Genomic DNA, 15,562 nt, shown 5'->3' with positions numbered 1-15,562 from the left:
TCCATGTGTGGTCTGACTAGTGATGTGTAAAGTGGTAGGACTATTTCTCATCACAGGCATCTATGCCCCTTTTGATGCAACCAATATCTTATTGGCCTTGGCAGCAGCTGCCTGACACTGTTTTTTGCAGCTTAGTTTGCTGTTCACTAAAATTCCTAGATCCTTTTCCATGTCAGTGTTACCCAGTGTTTTACCATTTTGTATTTATGGGTGACTTGCATTATTCCTTCCCATGGGCATAACCTTACATTTGTCAGTGTTAAACCTCATCTGCCACTTATCTGCCCAAGCCTCCAATCTATCCAGATCCCTCTGTAGCAGTATACTGTCCTCTTCCGTGTCAATTACTTTACACAGTTTAGTGTCCTCTGCAAAAATCTATTTTACTGTGCAAGCCTTCTACAAGATCATTAAAGGGAACCTGTCACCAGGATTTTGGGTATAGAGCTGAGGACATGGGTTGCTAGATGGCCACTAGCACATCCGCAATACCCAGTCCCCATAGCTCTGTGTGCTTTTAATGTGTAAAAAAAATGATTTGATACATATGCAAATTAACATAAAAGAGTCATATCTTACTTGTGTGACCAGAGAAGAGTCATATTTTTAAGCTATGACTCATTTCAGGTTAATTTGCATATGTAACAAATCGGTTTTTTTACACAATAAAAGCACACAGAGCTATGGGGACTGGGTATTTTGGATGTGCTAGCGGCCATCTAGGAACCCATGACCTCAGCTCTATACCCAAAATCCAGGTGACAGGTTCCCTTTAATAAATATATTGAAGAGAATAGGACCCAATACTGACCCCTGAGGTACCCCACTAGTGACAGTGACCCAATCTGAGTGTGTACCGTTGATAACCACCCTCTGTTTTCTATCCCTCAGCCAGTTACTTACCCACATTCAGACGTTTTCTCCCAGTCCAAGCATTCTCATTTTATATACTAACCTTTTATGCAGTACAGTGTCAAATGCTTTGGAGAAGTCCAGATACACGACATCCATTGATTTGCCGCTGTCAAGTCTAGAACTTACCTCCTCATAGAAACGGAATAAATTAGTTGGCATGACCGATCCCTCATGAAGCCATGCTGATATGGCGTTATTTGCTTGTTTTTATTGAGATCCTCCAAGATAGCATCTCTTAGAAAACCTTCAAACAGTTTACCCACGACAGATGTTAAACTTACCGGCCTAAAGTTTTTCAGGCTCTGTTTTTGGACCCTTTTTGAATATTGGCACCACATTTGCTATGCGCCAATCCTGTGGGACATTCCCTGTCAGTATAGAGTCAGCAAATATCAGAAATAAGGGTCTGGCTATGACATTACTTAATTCTCTTAGGATGCGGGGGTGTATGCAATCTGGCCCTGGTGATTTGTCTATTTTAATCTTTTTAAGTCGCTGTTGTACTTCTTCCTGGGTCAGACAGGACACTTTTAATGGGGAATTAACTTTTACATTCTGAATTTCATCTGACAGTTTATTTTCCTCAGTGAATACAGTGGAGAAAAAAATATTTAACAGCTTTGCTTTCTCCTCTTCGCTCTCTGTAACTCCCCCCTCATCACTCTGTAAAGGGCTGACACCTTCAGATTTATACTTTTTATTGAAAAACATTTTAGGGTTAGTTCTGCTCTCTTTGGCAATTAATCTCTCAGTCTCTAGTTTGGTCGCTTTTGTTTGTTTTTTACATATATTCTATTTTTTCCCTATAGTTTTTCAGTGCTTCCTCGCTACCCTCCTGTTTTAATGATTTTAAATGCTTTCTATTTGTCATTTATTGCTTTCTTTACAGTTTTATTTATCCACATTGGTTTCTTCTTGTTCCTTAAAGGGGTTCTGCACTTTGTTTAAACTGATCTATCCTCATTGGACCCCCGCCGATCAGATGCTGATGATCTATCCAGAGGATAGATCATCAGTTTAAACAAAGTGCAGAACCCCTTTAACCTTTTATTCCCATAAGGTATGTACCTTTCACAATTACATTTTAGGATGCTTTTAGAAATAAAATTCACAGAAATATAGTGGCAAATATGGGGGAGCTGCTCAAACCCCAAACACTATAGCGTGTTTCTCATTGGGGGAGCAGTCCCACCGCATGTGGACCGCAGCAAACGACCCTCCCCAGCAAAACATGCGTACAATGGAGGATGCCGGCGCGGTCCACATGCACCACAAAGGCATCTTACACAAAACGGAGCATTGTGCGGATGAAAATATAATTATATAAATCACAGAAAAAAATGCACCAAATGGATATGCCACTGACTATACTGGCTAGTCATACAAGCGGATATTAAAAGCTGAGACTTTTGCCAATATATTCCTGTCAGGAACACATCGGAGCCCATCATGCACCACGCCACGGTCCTCAGCATGGCAAGGGGTCCTACCACTACGCTAACTATGGTGTGAACATGGTGATAAAATCCAGCTCACAGCCAAGCGTCCACACAACCGCCTAGCAGGACAACTAGTGCAATGTGAACAAAGCCAGACTGTAAGCCGCACCCATATCAGACGTGTGATGGAGGCTACCAGGTGCAAAAGAATGTTTAAAGGACAGGAATATATTGGCAAAAGTCTCTGCTTTTAATATCTGCTTGTATGACTAGCTAGTATAGTCAGTGGCATATCCGTTTGGTGCATTTTTTTTCTGTGATTTATATTAGGGGTGCACCGAAATGAAGATTCTGGTCCGAAACCAAAAATTCAGGATGCCCTTGACCGAAAACCGAAACAGCTTTTTTGCCCAAATACTTTTAAAATACTTTTTTTTTAAATGATTTTATTAATAATTCTTTTTCATGAATTTAATAAATCATATTATAGGGCCCTTCTCCCCAGCCTCTGATCTGCCCCCCTTCCCCAGCCTCTGATCTGCCCCCTCTGGTAACGCAAACCCCCCCCCCCTCCCTCCCTCCCCAGTATTAATCATTGGTGGCAGTGGCCACAGGGCATTATACTCACGTGCGCTGTGGCCGCCAGTCGCTCCTTCTTCTCATAGGTCTGTGTGGCGCATTGCTAATGCTGTAAGCATTAGCTATCAGCCGCACAGACAGAAGAAGGAGCGACCGGCGGCCACAGCGCACGTGAGTATAATGCGCTGCTCTCTGCTCACTAACATACCATGGCAGCCAGGACTTCAGCAGCGTGACTCCTGGCTGCCATGGTAACCGATCGGAGCCCCAGCATTACACTGCTGGGGCTCCGATCGGAACTGACACTGCCACCAATGATGGGGGGAGGAGGGGGACCCTGTGGGATATGGCCGGCACATTCATTGGTAGCGCAGTGGCCACAGTCCCTCCCCTCCTCCTCCTACTCTGTCCTCATTGGTGTTCAGCGGCAGCCCTCCGCTGTGCCGGCCGGCTCAGGAGAACATGGTGCGCGCGATCATATCGCGGTCCGGCGATATGGCGAAAATCCATATCGTGGCCCAAATTCATATCGCATATCGCCTATACCGCCCACCCCTAATATAACCAACCATATTTTCTGCCGATATGTACCAATATCGGCCGAAATGGATTGGGCCCATTTTCGGCTGCCGGAATTTCGGTGCACCCCTAATTTATATAATTATATTTTCATCCGCACAATGCTCCGTTTTGTGTAGGATGCCTTTGTGGTGCATGTGGACCGCGCTGGCATCCTCCATTGTACGCATATTTTTGCTGGGGATGGTCGGTTGCTGCGGTCCACATGCGGTGGGGCTGCTCCCCCAATGAGAAACACGCCACAGTGTTTAGGGTTTGAGCAGCTCCCCCATATTTGCCACTATATTTCTGTGATTTTGTTTTATATGTATTGAATGTGCCTTTACCTGGCATTTAAACATTCTTTTGCACCTGGTGGCCTCCATCACATGGTCTGATGTGGGTGTGGCTCACAGTCTGGCTGTGTTCACATTGCATTAGCTGTCCTGCTAGGCGGTTGTGTGGACGCTTGGCTGTGAGCTGGATTTCATCACCTTCAGACCGTGTTCACACCATAGTTAGCGCAGTGGTAGGACAATTCTGGCACATAGGCCTTAATAAATTCCCCCCAGAGCTCTGAGAGTGCTCTGATGCACTGTAACAAACCATGCACCTGTGTCAAGAAAGGTGTATAGGCTCTGAACATAAACAGGGAATCCTTTAATTTACTGACGACAGAAACATGGCTGCTTCCTAGAGCCAGCCCTGTACCTCACATGGATCCAGAGATCTCCACATTCATTGCTCTGCTAGATTTATTTCAAGCTGGAAGCTCAGGGGCCATGTCCTTCTTCTGCAGCTGGTGGCAGTTGAAGGATGGAACCCAGCATCACGTGCATCCACCTAAGTGAGGTGGACAGAGAAATTAGAACAAGGACAAACAGCAGGTGGTGCTATAGAGATACATTTAATTGAATAACTCAGTAACTATAATACATTTATTATTATTTTTTTTTATCAGATGGTTTTTATTAATACAGTTTTTCCAATGACCAGCAAATTGCACATCAAAATCATACGGTCCAGTATAATTCGGACCAACAAGAATGTCTCAGACAAACCAATCACAGTTAGTCAAACAGTAATTCTGAAGTGCATTCCCTCAACAGCCCCCCCCCCCCCCCGAGATAGATAACAGATCATCTTGCATAAACCCAGACACAAGTAGTAGCAGTAGCGAATGGCATGTTACTCTTTGTCCATTGAAAAGAAGAGCAACGATACTCCCCAGGCAACAACACACATCCACCCAACATTCAACCGATTATACTTCTCAAGCTCCTATCAAGAGCCAGCCAAGGGCTGCACACTCCGGATCTACCGATCCATAGGCCCCAAATAGCCAAAAATTTCGAGAGACAGTGTTTTTTTTAAGATAAACCCCCTTTTCCAACCGAATCACTACATTCCGTCTTGCAATAAACTCTGCTACGACCGGAGGAAGAGGCTGAATCCACTTTGCTGCCAATGTTTTATGTGCCTAGTATAGTATTCTATTTGTTCCTGTGATAACAGGTAATTGCAAGTTATCCGTATCAAAGATGCCAAGCAGGCTCATTTTGGGATAAGGAGAGAAATTAGCATTATATACAGTATTTATCAAATGTAATATGTCATGCCAGTAACCTTTCAGGGCACTACAGCTCCACAGAATGTGCAATAGATCGCCCTCCGCCTCCCCACACTTCGGACAGCAAGAGTCTTGTATACTCTGTGCATCATGGACAGCTGTGGGGGTCTTGTATACTCTGTGCATCGTGGACAGCTGTGGGGGTCTTGTATACTCTGTGCCTCATGGACAGCTGTGGGGGTCTTGCATACTCTGTGCATCATGGACAGCTGTGGGGGTCTTGTATACTCTGTGCCTCATGGACAGCTGTGGGGGTCTTGTATACTCTGTGCATCATGGACAGCTGTGGGGGTCTTGTATACTCTGTGCATCATGGACAGCTGTGGGGGTCTTGTATACTCTGTGCATCATGGACAGCTGTGGGGGTCGAGCTGTTTCACGAAGGGGCAAGTTTGGAGTTAGCGCTAACGTTTCTTCCTATTGGGTATCTGTTATTACTCCAACATCCTTTTCCCATTTCATTTTAACCTTAGTCATGAATTTTCAGGAATTCCTCATGTAATGACCGGTAGACTTTCGAGAGAGCTCCCTTTACTGTTCCTATTGCCACCACAGTATCAAGCGTCTGTTTAGTTGTGTACTGTAGTGATGATAATTTGGATTGCAGAATATCCTGATGCCCATTTTACCAGCTCCCCCCCCCCCCCCCCCCACCATGCTCCATAACTATAATACATTTGAAATTGCATGCAATTACAAAGTATTCAGATCCAGGTGCTGGTTTAACAAATTACGAATATTTTTTGTGGGATGACCCCTTTAATTGCCATGCAACACATAGCCTGTGGACAAGAGCACCCATGTTTTTATAAATTACCCCTCATTTAAAAAAATAAATTCTTCTTCTCCTCCTCTAGCCGTGTATTTCCTGATAATTCCTCCCTCCTTAGCGCTGCCCTTGAACTGGCCACTGAGATTGCCAGCAAAAGCCCTGTCGCCGTCCAAGGAACTAAAGTGAATTTGCTGTATTCTCGAGATCACTCGGTGCAGGAGAGTCTGGACTACATGGTGAGTGGTCGTCTTCTTCTTAGTCTTGGCCCTCGGTAGTGTCGGTCGGGTAACCATGTTGTGTCTCTGTCTCAGGCCACCTGGAACATGAGCATGCTGCAGTCCCAGGACATCGTGATGTCTGCGCAGGCTGCTCTGCAGAAGAAGACCCCGAAAGACGTGACATTTTCTAAACTCTAGGAACCGTGGTCATCTTTGAGATTGCCGTATCTGACTGGACGGCTCGCACATGGTATAACCAAAGGGTCCTGCACAGAACAGCAATTATAATGAGCAAAGGTGGTTCCTACCAAGGAGACTTGAGGTATCTCCTCAGACCTGCAGTAGGATCTGTGGGACATTCTGCTTAGTGGGAAATTTAGAAAATGGCTGCAATAATCTAATATGGAAGTGTAATAAAGCTACATGTTAAACCCATCACAGCTTCAAAAATGAATGTAAAGACAATACTACAACGTATGCACTTAAAGGGTATGTCCACATTTGCAACAATTTCTTCTCCTCAAAGCATCTAAAATTGAGAAAATAAACTTTTTCGTAGTGTCTTGATAAAAAATCTTACACCGTTTTGTGAATACAGCTCCTGTGCAGAGCCATGTGTCTTCAGGGTTACCAGATACAAACAAGCCCTGCGTAGTCTGATATTGCAGTCTCTGTGTTACTCGCCTGACTCTTCTTGATAACCAGCAGACAGTAGAGAAGGGAGTGAAGTAACGTGACTACAGGATCAGACTACGTTTTAGTTTTTTTTCGTAGTCTGTTACCATAGCGACACACAGTTCTGCACGCAATTTTTAATCAAGACAATTTTTAAAGTTTATTTTTTTTATTTTTTAGATGCATTAGAACAATACAAATGGTTGCAGACAATAATTGGGTATGGACAGTGGCGGTTAATTCAGTAACGGACATGATACAGTATTTTCTAATTAACACAAAACTCGCTTATTATTTGAAATGACCATTTGGGAGAATATTTGCTGTCAAATAACTTAATAAATGTTGGGTTGTCTCTACAATGAGCTTTGATTGTGTCTTTCTGCAGACGTTTCTTGGCTGTTGATGGTATTTCTGAAATGATGAGTAGTTATGTTGTGAGCCCGTAAGGGTGCGTTCACACGCTGCGGAGTTCCATGATTTCTCAAGGAGAGCCATTATCTTCATTATACACAAAAGAAGACTGAGACTAATGAACACTAGTAAAGAAATACAGGAGTTATTTGAAAAACTCAGACCGTGGAAAGATCACCCAGAGTTACAGCCCTTAGTAAATAGTATTAAAAGAAGAATACACATAAAAGAGGAGGAAATAAAAGATAAAAAGTTGCAGAAATGTAATAGAGATTCTTTACCGGTTAAGATCGTTGAGGATGTATTAGGTGAAAATGGCAATTCATTTGAAACAATAAATGAATATTTGCCAGAAATACAGAGCAATCATGATTCCCTCTTCCCAACACTTAATGAAGTAGAAGAAATGGGGGATTTAAACAGTAGTGTCCCTGACTCTCCAATAGTGATAATTCATAACTCCGTTCATACACAGAACCGCTATAGCCCCCTCAATCAGATTATAGATGAGGAAGAAAAAGGAGAAGGGATGGCAACAGAAAGAGAAAAAGTAAGAAAAGTAGGGAGAATACCAGAGACATTAAAGGGGTATTCCCATCTTCAGTTTTTTTCCTTGCCTTCGTCCAGCGCGACGTTCACTTCCTGGATTTGGCGGTGCTTGATTGACGTCTTCGCCAGGCCGCGCTTGCGCAGAAGACTGAAGTTTTTCTTCTGGCTGGGCCGCACAATGTCCTGAACGCGCATGCGCCATGGTGACTTATTTCTGGCCTGTATAGTACAAAGTCAGTGTGCGCGTTCACGGGTCTGTACTATACTGGCCAGGAAGAAGTCATCATGGCGCATGCGCGTTCAGGACATTGAGAGAATCTTCAGTCTTCTGCACAAGCCCGGCTGGATTCGACAGGAGAGGTGGCCGTAACTAGGGGAGACGAAAGACACGAATCGGATAAGAGGGGACTTATTTTCTCAAAAAGGGTGGGAATTGGGTAATAAAATGTATTTGCAAAAATGATCACTGTCAAATCATTAAGAGATTTAACAGTGATCATTGTGATGAAAATACCACTTTAATCCCAAAAAATAATAAAGCAACTATAGAAGTAGAGGGGACCAAAAACTCAAATGGCAAGGGAAGGAAAGAAGCACAGAAAAATAAGAAAAGCGAAAAAGTTATGAAAAAATAGGCGAAAATAATACCCCAAGAGGAGACAGAGAGAAGGGAAGAAGAAGAAGAAAATCCATCACAAAAAAAGAGAGTAAAACAGGATTTTTTTTTTTTTCCAGGTACGAAAAAATGGAAACAAGAGGGGGATGTAGGGGGGGGAAAGGCAATCGATAAAAGATACCCATACAGATGAAGCTTTAAGTAAAAAAATATATAATTTAAGCAACTACACACTTGCGAAAGGAGAAGAATGTATTTTAAAGAAGGGCTTGAAGTTTGCCTCGACTACATTTATTTATAAGTTTGAAGCATTCATAGGTGTTAGAAAATTTATGAGGAGGTTAGCCCTGAAAAAATCTATAAAAGGGGCAGAAATGCACAAAAAAGAGCAAATAAACGATAAAGAAAATGTAGATCAATTCAAACCTACAGATTTATAGCCAAAATCTAAATACCATCCATTACAGGAATATTCCCCTGCTTTTAATGTACTTATGAATCGGGTAACAAAAGAGATTAGAAGAACCCAACAACCAAAGAAACCTCATTATATCAGCAATGTGACTAAGGAAGAAAAGAAAGCGATCATCCTGATGCAGGACAACAAGAACATTATTGTTCGCCCTGCAGATAGAGGTGGAGGGATTGTGATAATGAATAGAGAAGATTATCATAATGAAGCCAAAAATATACTGGAAGATGACAGGACATATAAAAAACTGAAAAATGACCCCACAACGGTTTTGAAAAAAACTAAAAGCCCTAGTACAAAAAGGAAGGAATCTAGGGATTCTATATAAAAAAAGCAACATATATTAATATTGAACATCCAATTATTGCGGCATTTTATCATAACCCTAAAATACATAAAAATGTACAAAAAACACCCGGCAGACCTATAGTGTCTGGTATAGATTGCTTAACAAGCTCTCTGTCCAAGTATGTAGATCAACACCTACAACCTAATGCACAGGCACTTCCTACATACCTAAAAGACACCAAACATACACTACAGATCTTAAATGGCATCCAATGGAAAGACAATTATATAATGGGCACATTGGATGTCAAATCGCTGTATACAGTGTTTGAAAATCAAAAAGGATGTGACGCGGCTAAACCTCAGGCGAAATGCCAGAATCACAGATCGAGTACTTGAGGGGAATGTATCATGTTCATTTTAAAAAGGAATTTTTTTATATATATTTTTTAGATATATTTTTATTATTAATGCATCATCTCATAGAAAAATAACATGCATGTTATATATGAAGCAAAACAGGATGCATTATGTTTTCAAGTATATAAAGAAGGCATGAATCAAATACCAAATATTTGACATATTTGAATACATGACATATTCAAGATAAAAGAATAAAGGAACACTATTCCCACCAACACTTCCCAAAAGGAGGTCTGCTCAAATTCCTCCCTCCCCAACCATTGAATTAGATGTAAGCAGCTTCATGATGACGCTACCACTGGACAAGAACCTGGAGTCCTCAATTCTAGTCTTCCCAAGTTCCCCTTCAGCATTGCTATAGAGTACCATTCTGTGTATTTGAAAGCTGACATGAGCTCGTTAATGTCTGTCTTCCATTTAAAAAAAAAAAAGGAATTATTTTATATATAATGAAGAGTTTTACCTCCAGACATGGGGGACTGCGATGGGGACAAGGTTCGCATCGGGGTTCGCTAATCTGTACGTAGGATGGTGGGAACACCAATACATCCATCCAGATGGTGGGCTCCGGGCCGGCCTCGTCCTCTGGCGGAGTTTTATCGATGATATGATTTTTTTATATTGGAAGAAATCTTACAGGAATTTTTTCAAAATATAAATAAAAATGAGTTTTATTTAGAATTCACTCCTAGCTACAGCAAAAAAGATTCATTTTTTAGATCTAACTATATATATAGAGAGAGGATAATAAAATATGCACAAAAACCTTTAATAAGCCTACCACGCTGGCTTGAGAATATACCGAGGAGCCAGTCCCTGAGGATTAAAAGAAATTGCACTGAAGAGGAGGAATATAAAAAGGGAGGCGGAATTACTGCCGAGAACATTTGAGTCTAAGGGATACAACAAAGAGAAAATAATAAAACAAAAAATGGAAATGGGTTCCTTGAATAGACAGGTTACTAGAGAATAAGAAGCCAGAGATAAATAAAATAGAAGAAGCATCAATCCCCCCCCCCCATTATTTTACCATATAACAGTCAGGTATCACATTTCAAGAAAATTATAAAAAAAAACATTGGGATACCTTAAAAGAAGATAAACAAATTGGTGAATTGATTCCAACCGAACAAAGATTTGTCACTGGCTGCTCCGTGTGAGCGCAAGCCGCTAACTCTGTTCTGTACAGCTCCACGCCACCGGCCGGGGCAGGAGCTGTCGGCGCAAGACACCGGACCCCGTGAGAGCGGGAGTTTTGTATCCATTGGCAGAAGAAGATTCAAGCAAAGATACATCTCAGCAATAAGGTATATATTTACTTGCAAAAGTATTGTATCACTGTGGAGTCTGAATAGGGCAAAAGTGCATGCACAAGCAGGTAGGTAAGTGCGCGGTGTCCTAGATATAGATTTCAAAATCAATTCCATCCATTTGAAGGGGAAGGCAGGCACCAGGGGCGTAGCTAACGGCTCATGGGCCCTGGTGCAAGAGTTCAGCTTGGGCCGCCCTTCTCTCAGTGCGTTGTGTGTCTTCTTATGTGGCACAAGGGTCTTTGGGCCCCCTCAGGCTCCTGGGCCCGGTAGCGACAGCTACCTCTGCACCCCCTATAGCTACGCCCATGGCAGGCATATGGATTTCTGCACGCCCCATGCAGGCGAATAGAACTGATTTTCAGTCGCAGTAAATTCTGAAGACTCCCTTATAGAGGATGCATCAATGAGATGATGAGGGTGGGCTCCAATGGGGACATTTGCTAACCTATTTACTCCACTTTTGTAGCGGAGATAGGTTCCAAACTTTGTTTCATTCCGTATGTGCGACATTTTCCCCTTTCACACCACTTTTCAGGAATGTCGAGAAAAGGGGACCTGCCGTGGGTGGGTGGCAGGTGGCGCCACAGACCCACCAAATTTTTTTCATGAAGAAAGACAAGGAGGCTGCCGTAGAGGTGTGTGTCACATGGCGCGGCTGGAAGATGCAGCAAATATGAGTGGTGTGCGCCTCTGTATAAATTTGTCTTGCCCATTCTCCAGTACAATACGCCGGTCTTGATAAAAGCCACCCTCCCCCCGTGTTTGATTCAGTGTTCTAATGTAAAAAGCTGAATAAATGCTACTAGGACTTTTGTAGAAAGCTCTAGAATCCTGCTCCGCCATACACAATGACTGACTGCTCTTGTATGGCTTTATATAAAGGAAGAGCTGTGAGAGCGAAGGAAGCAGGACTAACTGGCTTCTCCATCAGTAGTGAAGAAACAAAAGGGGTAGGATATATATATATATATATATATATATATATATATATATATATATATATATATATATATATACACAGTCCTGATCAAAAGTTTAAGACCACTTGAAAAATGGCAAAAAATCATATTTAGCATGGCTGGATCTGAACAAGGTTCCAAGTAGAGCTTCAACATGCAACAAGAAGAAATGGGAGTGAGACAAAAAAAAAATTTAACATCCAATTTAATGAAAACAACGAACAAACTGAAACAGGCTGTTTTTCAGCTGATCAAAAGTTTAGGACCACACCTCCAAAAAAAACTAAACCCCCCCAAACAGAAATCCAACTTCCAAACATGAACTCAGTAATGAGTAGCTCCGCCGTTATTGTTTATCACTTCCAAAATTTGTTTCGGCATGCTTGATGCAAGCGTTTCCATGAGGTGGGAACATTTCTCCAAGTGGAGCAGGAGGGCCATCTACTGTCTGGAACTGTTGTCCATTTTTGTAAACTTCCTATGCCATCCATCCCCAAAGGTTCTCAATTGGATTTAGATCAGGGGAACACGCAGGATGGGCCAAAAGAGTGATGGTATTCTCCTGGAAGAAGTCCCTTGTCCTGCGGGCATTGTGTACTGTAGCGATGTCCTGTTAAAAAAAAGTTGTTACCACACAGACGAGGGCCCTCAGTCATGAGGAATGCTCTCTGCAACATCTGGACATAGCCAGCGGCCGTTTGACGCCCCTGCACTTCTTGAAGCTCCATTGTTCCACTGAAGGAAAAAGCACCCCAGACCATTATGGCGCCCCCTCCACTGTGGCGCGTAGAAAACATCTCAGGTGGGATCTGCTTGTCATGCCAGTAACGTTGGAAACCATCAGGACCATCAAGGTTACATTTTTTCTCATCAGAGAATAAAACTTTCTTCCACCTTTGAATGTCCCATGTTTGTAAGAGAGCACCAAAGTCCAAACGAGCAGTTCTGTGGCGTTCAAGGAGACGAGGTCTTTGAAGATGTTTTTGGTTTCTGAAGCCCTTCAGTCTCAGATGCCGTCTGGTTATGGGGCTGCAGTCAGCACCAGTAAGGGCCTTAATTTGGGTCCAACTACCTGACAGAAAATGACAATGAATCCACATCTTTGCACAGATTTGGACTTTTAAAGGCATGTGGTCCTAAACTATGGATCAGCTGAAAAACAGCCTGTTTCAGTTTAATAGTTATTTTCAATTAATTGAATGCTCAAAAAATGTTTTGTCTCAATCTCATTTCTTCTTGTTGCATGTTAGAAATACGTATCTACTCACTTCACTAGGGAGGAGTCCTGTAGGATAAAGCTTAAGACACCTGGATCGCTTGTAGAATCTCAGGAAGAAACAGCAGCCTTGTGACAGGTACTTCTTGTTAATTCCTTTATTGTAATAAACAGCAGGTAAAGCTCAACGCGTTTCAGGGTCATATGGCACCCCTTCCTCAGGAGCAATGATAGGCGGTCATAAAACAACATTGAAATGTCAGGATTTTTATACTAGAATCCTAATCAAGGGCCAAGATTTCCAAATGAGTGCCAAAAACAAAGGTAGGTGGCGTCCCTTCCGGTACCAGAAGTGACGCATTCCACGGTGGAACGCATATTCTTTTCTTAAATATCAAATCCCGGCAGATTTCTTTCACTGTGCACACAAATAAACTTCTTGACGCTATAGGTCGCCAGTCCCCAGGGTGGTGTAGACTGGGGAAGCAAAGATGGGGCGCTTTTAAATGAAGTGCTTCGGCTCCAAGACGGAAGTGCCCCAACTTCCAGTCGGTGGAATGCATCGGAATTGGTGCGCATGCGCTTTAGGTCTTAACCTGATAGAGGCTTAATATGCAGTAGGCAGGGAAGCAGGACTCGAAGGCTTTCTCTGTGTAGGGGTGAGGGAGGGAGGTCAAAAAGACATTCACTATGAGTGGTCAGGGGACTCAGTCTTTCTCTGAATGGGTGGGGGAAGCCGGACACAAAGGCATTCACTGTGAGTGTGCGGAGGAAGCAGGGACCACAACCTTTAGCCATGAGTAGCTGAGGGAAGCAGGACTCGCAGGCTTTCTCTATGAATGGCCAGGGGAAGCAGGACTCGCAGGCTTTCTCTATGAATGGCCAGGGGAAGCAGGACTCGCAGGCTTTCTCTATGAATGGCCAGGGGAAGCAGGACTCGCAGGCTTTCTCTATGAATGGACAGGGGAAGCAGGACTCGCAGGCTTTCTCTATGAATGGACAGGGGAAGCAGGACTCGCAGGCTTTCTCTATGAATGGGCAGGGGAAGCAGGACTCGCAGGCTTTCTCTATGAATGGACAGGGGAAGCAGGACTCTCAGGCTTTCTCTATGAATGGCCAGGGGAAGCAGGACTCGCAGGCTTTCTCTATGAATGGCCAGGGGAAGCAGGACTCGCAGGCTTTCTCTATGAATGGCCAGGGGAAGCAGGACTCGCAGGCTCTCTCTATGAATGGACAGGGGAAGCAGGACTCTCAGGCTTTCTCTGTGAATGGCCAGGGGAAGCAGGACTCGCAGTCTCTTTATGAATGGGCAGGGGAAGTAGGAGTCACAGGCTTTCTCTATGAGTCATTGTGACTGGTACAAGAAAATACAGGATTAAATCATGGACAATCACATGCCCAAGTCCTGACCCATCTGCTTTGAAGAGCTTTAGTGTTTTGATTTTCATATAACCTAATCCATTGCCATACTATATAGTCCAGCGGAAGCATGGGTGCAGATGTAGCAGTCGCCTATTTCAGCTCTGGTGCCAGAGGGCGCCCCATTGCCCTTCTGTCACATGAGAAGGCACCAGTACTATACATGGGACTTGGCTAGGAACACGAACACATTGACAAATGATTGGCTCATTATCCTGGCTAAGAAGCATAGAAGGCCAGGATATATTTGCAGTCCTTAGACCTACAGACTTTGCTGCTTTTGCTCCCTTTCTGTCTACACCCACGCTGAACTTTACCCAACATTTGGAGGCTCTTTAAAGATAATTATAGTTTATGACAACCATTGACAGAACAGGTTGCAGGAAAAGGCATCTATAGTCTGCAGCCCTCCATGTATTACTGGATCATTTCCATAGGGAAGGGACCTGCTAGCAGCACCGTCCCTGAGGTCACTGGTCAGTCTGTCTCCATAACTCCCCTGTATAATATCACTAAAATCAAATTATCATATTTTTCCTGTCCTATGATAGAACTTGCTTTGCAGCTAGATGTGTCTAGAATCTTTAGCTTAGACGTCATCCTCTGTTAGGCTGCCAAAGGGGTGGATGTTGAGTATCATACAATGGCACCAGACTAGGTGGCAAGCAGAGGGCAACTTACTATAACTCTCCTGATGAAGGTTCGGGCATCCAAGTGCAGCAAGTCACTTTAACCTGCTACCCAATACAGGACGCTGAGTATCCTGCTTCATTTTACCTCATGACATTGACTGAAGGCCCAATAGGCAGCAACACATAACGGGGCCCACAACCCCTCTGAACAATACAGCTTAGGCCTCATGCACACGGCCGTGGTCGTATTGCTGCCCGCAAACAGCGTGTCCGCAATATGCGGGCACCGGCTGTGTGCTCCCCGCATCACGGATGCAGACCCATTCACTTGCCGTGTGCATGAGGCCTTAGAAGGTTCTTTGGTAAGTGAGCATGATTGCAAAATTAAAGGGGTATTCCCATCTGGGACACTGATGGCTTAATGCTAGAATATGGCATCAGTGTCTGATAGGTGTGGTTCTCACCTTTGGGTTCT

General features: G+C 43.4%; 1 protein-coding gene across 1 annotated transcript in view; it reads left to right on the top strand.

Moving 5' to 3' along the window:
• ECH1 (enoyl-CoA hydratase 1) overlaps positions 1-7,148 on the top strand; it is a 108,994-nt gene extending 101,846 nt beyond the window's left edge. The window contains exons 9-10 of the mRNA XM_044305221.1: positions 5,979-6,129; positions 6,205-7,148. Of these exons, the coding sequence (XP_044161156.1) occupies positions 5,979-6,129; positions 6,205-6,309 (256 nt within the window). The 3' untranslated portion in view covers positions 6,310-7,148. The remainder of the gene's footprint in view (positions 1-5,978; positions 6,130-6,204) is intronic.
• The last annotated feature ends 8,414 nt before the right edge of the window (positions 7,149-15,562 follow it).

Source organism: Bufo gargarizans, chromosome 9 (genome assembly GCF_014858855.1).
Source record: "Bufo gargarizans isolate SCDJY-AF-19 chromosome 9, ASM1485885v1, whole genome shotgun sequence".
NCBI lineage: Eukaryota > Metazoa > Chordata > Amphibia > Anura > Bufonidae > Bufo > Bufo gargarizans.
Note: the sequence above shows the minus strand (reverse complement) of the source record. Positions and strands in the feature narration are given on the sequence as shown.